Source organism: Salvelinus namaycush, chromosome 32 (genome assembly GCF_016432855.1).
Source record: "Salvelinus namaycush isolate Seneca chromosome 32, SaNama_1.0, whole genome shotgun sequence".
NCBI lineage: Eukaryota > Metazoa > Chordata > Actinopteri > Salmoniformes > Salmonidae > Salvelinus > Salvelinus namaycush.
The window spans coordinates 36684730-36692625 of NC_052338.1; the positions used below are offsets into that span (position 1 = coordinate 36684730).

Genomic DNA, 7896 nt, shown 5'->3' on the forward strand with positions numbered 1-7896 from the left:
TCTGGGGAGAGTGAAGTAGACTACAGTAGGTCTGTTAGCTAGCTGGGGAGAGTGAAGAGACTACATGTAGGTCTGTTAGCTAGCTGGAGAGTGAAGAGACACATGTAGTCTTAGCTAGCTGGGGAGAGTGAGAGACTACATGTTAGGATCATTAGCTAGCTGGGGAGAGTGAAGAGACTACATGTAGGATGCATTAGCTAGCTGGGGAGAGTGAAGAGACTACATGTAGGTCTGTTGCTAGCTGGGAGAGTGAAGAGACTACATGTAGGTTGTTAGCTAGCTGGGAGAGTGAAGAGACTACATGTAGGATCATTAGCTAGCTGGGAGAGTGAAGAGACTACATGTAGGATCATTAGCTAGCTGGGGAGAGTGAAGAACTACATGTGTAAGGATCATTAGCTAGCTGGGGAGAGTGAAGAGACTACATGTAGGTCTGTTAGCTAGCTGGGAGAGTGAAGAGAACATGTAGGTCTGTTAGCTAGCTGGGAGAGTGAAGAGACTACATGTAGGTCTGTTAGCTAGCTGGAGAGTGAAGAGACTACATGTAGTCTGTTAGCTAGCTGGGGAGATGTGAAGAGACTACATGTAGGTCTGTTAGCTAGCTGGGGAGAGTGAAGAGACTACATGTAGGATCATTGCTAGCTGGGGAGAGTGAAGAGACTACATGTAGGATCATTAGCTAGCTGGGGAGAGTGAAGAGACTACATGTAGGTCTGTTAGCTAGCTGGAGAGTGAAGAGACTACATGTAGGTCTGTTAGCTAGCTGGGGAGAGTGAAGAGACTACATGTAGGTCTGTTAGCTACTGGGAGAGTGAAGAGACTACATGTAGGATCATTAGCTAGCTGGGGAGAGTGAAGAGACTACATGTAGGTCTGTTAGCTAGCTGGGGAGAGTGAAGAGACTACATGTAGGATCATTAGCTAGCTGGGGAGAGTGAGAGACTACATGTAGGCTCATTAGCTAGCTGGGGAGAGTGAAGAGACTACATGTAGGTCTGTTAGCTAGCTGGGGAGAGTGAAGAGACTACATGTAGGTCTGTTAGCTAGCTGGAGAGTGAAAGACTACATGTAGGTCTGTTAGCTAGCTGGGGAGAGTGAAGAGACTACATGTAGATCATTAGCTAGCTGGGGAGAGTGAAGAGACTACATGTGTAGGTCTGTTAGCTAGCTGGGGAGAGTGAAGAGACTACATGTAGGTCTGTTAGCTAGCTGGGGAGAGTGAAGAGACTACATGTAGGTCTGTTAGCTAGCTGGGGAGAGTGAAGAGACTACATGTAGGTCTTTTAGCTAGCTGGGAGAGTAAAGAGACTACATGTAGGTCTTTTAGCTAGCTGGGGAGAGTGAAGAGACTACATGTAGGATCATTAGCTAGCTGGGGAGAGTGAAGAGACTACATGTAGGTAATTAGCTAGCTGGGGAGAGTGAAGAGACTACATAGGTCATTAGCTAGCTGGGGAAGTGAAAGACACATGTAGGTCTTAGCTAGCTGGGAGAGTGAAGAGACTACATGTAGGATCTTTAGCAGCTGGGGAGAGTGAAGAACTACATGTAGGCTCATTAGCTAGCTGGGGAGAGTGAAGAGACTACATGTAGGTCTGTTAGCTAGCTGGGAGAGTGAAGAGACTACATGTAGGTCTGTTAGCTACTGGGAGAGTGAAGAGACTACATGTAGGTCATTTAGCTAGCTGGGGAGAGTGAAGAGACTACATGTAGGATCATTAGCTAGCTGGGAGAGTGAAGAGACTACATGTAGGATCATTAGCTAGCTGGGGAGAGTGAAGAGACTACATGTAGATCATTAGCTAGCTGGGGAGAGTGAAGAGACTACATGTAGGTCTGTTAGCTAGCTGGGGAGAGTGAAGAGACTACATGTGGTCTTTTAGCTAGCTGGGGAGAGTGAAGAGACTACATGTAGGTCTGTTAGCTAGCTGGGGAGAGTGAAGAGACTACATGTAGGTCTGTTAGCTAGCTGGGGAGAGTGAAGAGACTACATGTAGGTCTGTAGCTAGCTGGGGAGAGTGAAGAGACTACATGTAGGTCATTAGCTAGCTGGGAGAGTGAAGAGACTACATGTAGGATCATTAGCTAGCTGGGGAGAGTGAAGAGACTACTGTAGGATCATTAGCTAGCTGGGGAGAGTGAAGAGACACATGTAGGTCTGTTAGCTACTGGGGAGAGTGAAGAGACTACATGTAGGATCATTAGCTAGCTGGGGAGAGTGAAGAGACTACATGTAGGTCTGTTAGCTAGCTGGAGAGAGTGAAGAGACTACATGTAGGTCTGTTAGCTAGCTGGGGAGAGTGAAGAGACTACATGTAGGTCTGTTAGCTAGCTGGGGAGAGTGAAGAGACTACATGTAGGTCTGTTAGCTACCTGGGGGAGAGTGAAGAGACTACATGTAGGTCTGTTAGCTAGCTGGGGAGAGTGAAAGACTACATGTAGGTCTGTTTAGCTAGCTGGGGAGATTGAAGAGACTACATGTAGGTCTGTTAGCTAGCTGGGGAGATTGAAGAGACTACATGTAGGTCGTTAGCTAGCTGGGAGTGAAGACTACTGTGAGGTTGTTAGTCTAGCTAAGAGAGTGAAGAGACTACATGTAGGATCATTAGCTAGCTGGGGAGAGTGAAGAGACTACGTGTAGGTCTGTTACTAGCTGGGGAGATGGAAGAGACTACATGTAGTGTCTGTTAGCTAGCTGGGGAGAGTGAAGAGACTACATGTAGGTCTGTTAGCTAGCTGGGGAGAGTGAAGAGACTACATGTAGGTCTGTAGCTAGCTGGGAGAGTGAAGAGACTACATGTAGGTCTGTTAGCTAGCTGGGGAGAGTGAAGAGACTACAGGTAGGTCTGTTAGCTAGCTGGGGAGTGAAAGACTACATGTAGTCTGTTAGCTAGCTGGGGAGAGTGAAGAGACTACATGTAGGTCTGTAGCTAGCTGGGGAGAGTGAGAGACTACATGTAGGATCATTAGCTAGCTGGGGAGAGTGAAGAGACTACATGTAGGATCATTAGCTAGCTGGGGAGAGTGAAAGACTACATGTAGGATCATTAGCTAGCTGGGGAGAGTGAGAGACTACATGTAGGATCATTAGCTAGCTGGGGAGAGTGAAGAGACTACATGTAGGTCATTAGCTAGCTGGGGAGATGAAGAGACTACATGTAGGTCTGTTAGCTAGCTGGGGAGAGTGAAGAGACTACATGTAGGTCTGTTAGCTAGCTGGGAGAGTGAAGAGACTACATGTGGTCTGTAGCTAGCTGGGGAGATGAAGAGACTACATGTAGGATCATTAGCTAGCTGGGGAGAGTGAGAGACTACATGTAGATCATTAGCTAGCTGGGAAGTGAAGAGACTACATGTAGGATCATTAGCTAGCTGGGGAGAGTGAGAGACTACATGTAGGATCATTAGCTAGCTGGGGAGAGTGAAGAGACTACATGTAGGCTCATTAGCTAGCTGGGGGAGTGAAGAGACTACATGTAGGCTCATTAGCTAGCTGGGGAGAGTGAAGAGACTACATGTAGGTCTGTTAGCTAGCTGGGAGAGGTGAAGAGACTACATGTAGGTCTGTTAGCTAGCTGGGGAGAGTGAAGAGACTACATGTAGGTCTGTTAGCTAGCTGGGGAGTGAAGAGACTACATGTAGGTCTGTTAGCTAGCTGGGGAGAGTGAAGAGACTACATGTGGGTCTGTTAGCTAGCTGGGGAGGAAGATACTACATGTAGGTCTGTTAGCTAGCTGGGGAGAGTGAAGAGACTACATGTAGGATCATTAGCTAGCTGGGGAGAGTGAAAGACTACATGTAGGATCTTAGCTAGCTGGGGAGTGAAGAGACTACATGTAGGATCATTAGCTAGCTGGGAGAGTGAAGAGACTACATGTAGGATCATTAGCTAGCTGGGGAGAGTGAAGAGACTACATGTAGGATCATTAGCTAGCTGGGGAGAGTGAAGAGACTACATGTAGGTTGTTAGCTAGCTGGGGAGAGTGAAGAGACTACATGTAGGTCTGTTAGCTAGCTGGGGAGAGTGAAGAGACTACATGTAGGTCTGTAGCTAGCTGGAGAGTGAAGAGACGACATGTAGGTCTGTTAGCTACTGGGGAGAGTGAAGAGACTACATGTAGGTCTGTTAGCTAGCTGGGGAGAGTGAAGAGACTACATGTAGGATCTTAGCTGCTGGGGAGAGTGAAGAGACTACATGTAGGATCATTAGCTAGCTGGGAGAGTGAAGAGACTACATGGAGTCTGTGCTAGCTGGAGAGTGAAGAGACACTGTAGGTCTGTTAGCTAGCGGGGGAGAGTGAAGAGACTACATGTAGGTCTGTTAGCTAGCTGGGGAAGTGAAGAGACTACATGTAGGTCTTAGCTAGCTGGGGAGAGTGAAGAGACTACATGTAGGATCATTAGCTAGCTGGGAGATGAAGAGACTACATGTAGATCATTAGCTACTGGGGAGAGTGAGAAGACTACATGTAGGTCATTGCTAGCTGGGGAGAGTGAAGAGACTACATGTAGGTCTGTTAGCTAGCTGGGAGAGTAAGAGACTACATGTAGGTCTGTTAGCTGTGGGGAGAGTGAAGAGACTACATGTAGGTCTTAGCTAGCTGGGAGAGTGAAGAGACTACATGTAGGATCATTAGCTAGCTGGGGAGAGTGAAGAGACTACATGTAGGATCATTATAGCTGGGAGAGTGAGAGACTACATGTAGGATCCTTAGCTAGCTGGGAGAGTGAAGAGACTACATGTAGTCATTAGCTAGCTGGGAGAGTGAAGAGACTACATGTAGGTCTTAGCTAGCTGGGAGAGTGAGAGAGCTACATGTAGGTCATTAGCTAGCTGGGGAGAGTGAAGAGATACATGTAGGTCTTAGCTAGCTGGGGAGAGTGAAGAGACTACATGTAGGATCATTAGCTAGCTGGGGAGAGTGAAGAGACTACATGTAGGTCATTAGCTAGCTGGGGAGAGTGAAGAGACTACATGTAGGATCATTATCTAGCTGGGGAGAGTGAAGAGACTACATGTGTCTGTTAGCTAGCTGGGGAGAGTGAAGAGACTACATGTAGGATCATAGCTAGCTGGGGAGAGTGAAGAGACTACATGTAGGTCTGTTAGCTAGCTGGGGAGAGTGAAGAGACTACATGTAGGTCTGTTAGCTAGCTGGGGAGAGTGAAGAGACTACATGTAGGTCTGTTAGCTAGCTGGGAGATGGAAGAGACTACATGTAGGTCTGTTAGCTACTGGGGAGAGTGAAGAGACTACATGTAGTCTTTAGCTAGCTGGGAGAGTGAAGAGACTACATGTAGGTCTGTTAGCTAGCTGGGGAGAGTGAAGAGACTACATGTAGGTCTGTTAGCTAGCTGGGGAGAGTGAAGAGACTACAGTAGGATCATTAGCTAGCTGGGGAGAGTGAAGAGACTCATGTAGGATCATTAGCTAGCTGGGGAGAGTGAAGAGACTACATGTAGGATCATTAGCTAGCTGGGGAGAGTGAAGAGACTACATGTAGTCTGTTAGCTAGCTGGGGAGAGTGAAGAGACTACATGTAGGTATGTTAGCTAGCTGGAGAGAGTGAAGAGACTACATGTAGGTCATTAGCTACTGGGAGAGTGAAGAGACTACATGTAGGTCTGTTAGCTAGCTGGGGAGAGTGAAGAGACTACATGTAGGATCATTAGCTAGCTGGGGAGAGTGAAGAGACTACATGTAGGTCTGTTAGCTAGCTGGGGAGAGTGAAGAGACTACATGTAGGTCTGTTAGCTAGCTGGGGAGAGTGAAGAGACTACATGTAGGCTCATTAGCTAGCTGGGGAGTTTGACACCCATGCTATAAACACTGTGAGAGTGATGTCTCTATACTGTATTATATGTGGATATTTTTGTAACCTAAATTGCCTTTCTTAATTGCCCCTTAGGGAATAAATAGTTGAATTGAATTAGATTAAATGGAAAAAGCATGATGAGCATTTAAAGCAAAAGGAATGTTCACAGCCAACAAATACGTCTTCAGCACTCAACCACTAAACCTGTGGTGTCTTTTTCTGTTTCTGTGGTGTCTTTGTCTGTCTCGGTGGTGTCTTTTTCTGTTTCTGTGGTGTCTTTGTCTGTCTCGGTGGTGTCAGATGGACAAGAGGAAAGACCCATCGTCTGTGGACATCAAGGCTGTGCTGCTGGACATGAGGAAGTACCGTATGGGTCTGATCCAGACTCCTGACCAGCTACGTTTCTCCTACAGGGCTGTCCTGGAGGGAGCCAAGTACATCATGGGGGACTGCTCTGTACAGGTAACACAGCTAACCCTCTCTAGGACAAGTAGATACTTCTCTTACAGGGCTGTCCTGGAGGGGGCCAAGTACATCATGGGGGACTGCTCTATAGTACATGCGGCTAACGCAACTAGCTACAGGCGGCTAACGCAACTAGCTACAGGCGGCTAACGCACCTGGCTACAGGCGGCTAACGCACCTGGCTAGCTGTAAGGAGACAAGTACATCGTAGGGGACTCCTCTCTAGTACAAGTAGAGCACCTGTGGGGCGGCTGGCTCAGAGGCAAGTGATTTCATCAAACTTCTATTTGAGTTAATCTCTCTCTCTCCCCTCTTTCTCTGTTTCCTCCAGAAAATGTGGCGTGAGCTATCTAAAGAGGACCAGGACCCAGTGTCTGATTCTGAATCCCTTCTTCCTACCCAGCCACCCTCCAAGTGTCCCCTGGAGAAATACAATGGCAGCCGGGTGTCCCGGGGGGAAGACGGGGGTGAAGGAGAGTTGGGGGAGAGAACGACGGGGACAGAGTCACCAAATAAGGAACAGGATGTGGACGAGAGCACAGCTAAGTGAGTATTGGTGTAGTAGAGACGGACTGTCTGGTGGTAGAGACGGACTGTCTGGTGGTAGAGACGGACTGTCGTCTGGTGGTAGAGACGGACTGTCGTCTGGTGGTAGAGACGGACTGTCGTCTGGTGGTAGAGACGGACTGTCGTCTGGTGGTAGAGACGGACTGTCGTCTGGTGGTAGAGACGGACCGTCGTCTGGTGGTAGAGACGGACCGTCGTGGTGAGAGACGACTCGTCTGGTGGTAGAGACGGACCGTCGTCTGGTGGTAGAGACGGACCGTCGTCTGGTGGTAGAGACGGACCGTCGTCTGGTGGTAGAGACGGACCGTCGTCTGGTGGTAGAGACGGACCGTCGTCTGGTGGTAGAGACGGACCGTCGTCTGGTGGTAGAGACGGACCGTCGTCTGGTGGTAGAGACGGGCCGTCGTCTGGTGGTAGAGACGGGCGTCTGGTGGTAGAGACGGGCCGTCGTCTGGTGGTAGAGACGGGCCGTCGTCTGGTGGTAGAGACGGGCCGTCGTCTGGTGGTAGAGACGGGCCGTCGTCTGGTGGTAGAGACGGGCCGTCGTCTGGTGGTAGAGACGGGCCGTCGTCTGGTGGTAGGGGGATGTAGTAGAGACGGGCTGACTGGTAGTAGAGACGGGCTGACTGGTAGTAGGGGGATGTAGTAGAGACGGGCTGTCTGGTAGTAGGGGGATGTAGTAGAGACGGGCTGACTGGTAGTAGGGGGATGTAGTAGAGACGGGCTGACTGGTAGTAGAGACAGGCTGACTGGTAGTAGAGACAGGCTGACTGGTAGTAGAGACGGGCTGACTGGTAGTAGGGGGATGTAGTAGAGACGGGCTGACTGGTAGTAGGGGGATGTAGTAGAGACGGGCTGACTGGTAGTAGAGACAGGCTGACTGGTAGTAGGGGGATGTAGTAGAGACGGGCTGACTGGTAGTAGGGGGATGTAATAGAGACGGGCTGACTGGTAGTAGGGGGATGTAGTAGAGACGGGCTGTCTGGTAGTAGGGGGATGTAGTAGAGACGGGCTGACTGGTAGTAGGGGGATGTAGTAGAGACGGGCT

The 7896-nt window shown here is 49.1% G+C and overlaps 1 protein-coding gene across 1 annotated transcript in view; it reads left to right on the plus strand.

The window, feature by feature from the left end:
• The window catches only part of ptpn2b (protein tyrosine phosphatase non-receptor type 2b), a gene marked incomplete at its 3' end in the record, with an annotated part of 37212 nt that extends 30387 nt beyond the window's left edge, over positions 1-6825 (plus strand). The window contains exons 7-8 of the mRNA XM_038971956.1: positions 6117-6278; positions 6613-6825. Of these exons, the coding sequence (XP_038827884.1) occupies positions 6117-6278; positions 6613-6825 (375 nt within the window). The remainder of the gene's footprint in view (positions 1-6116; positions 6279-6612) is intronic.
• Between the last annotated feature and the right edge of the window lie 1071 nt (positions 6826-7896).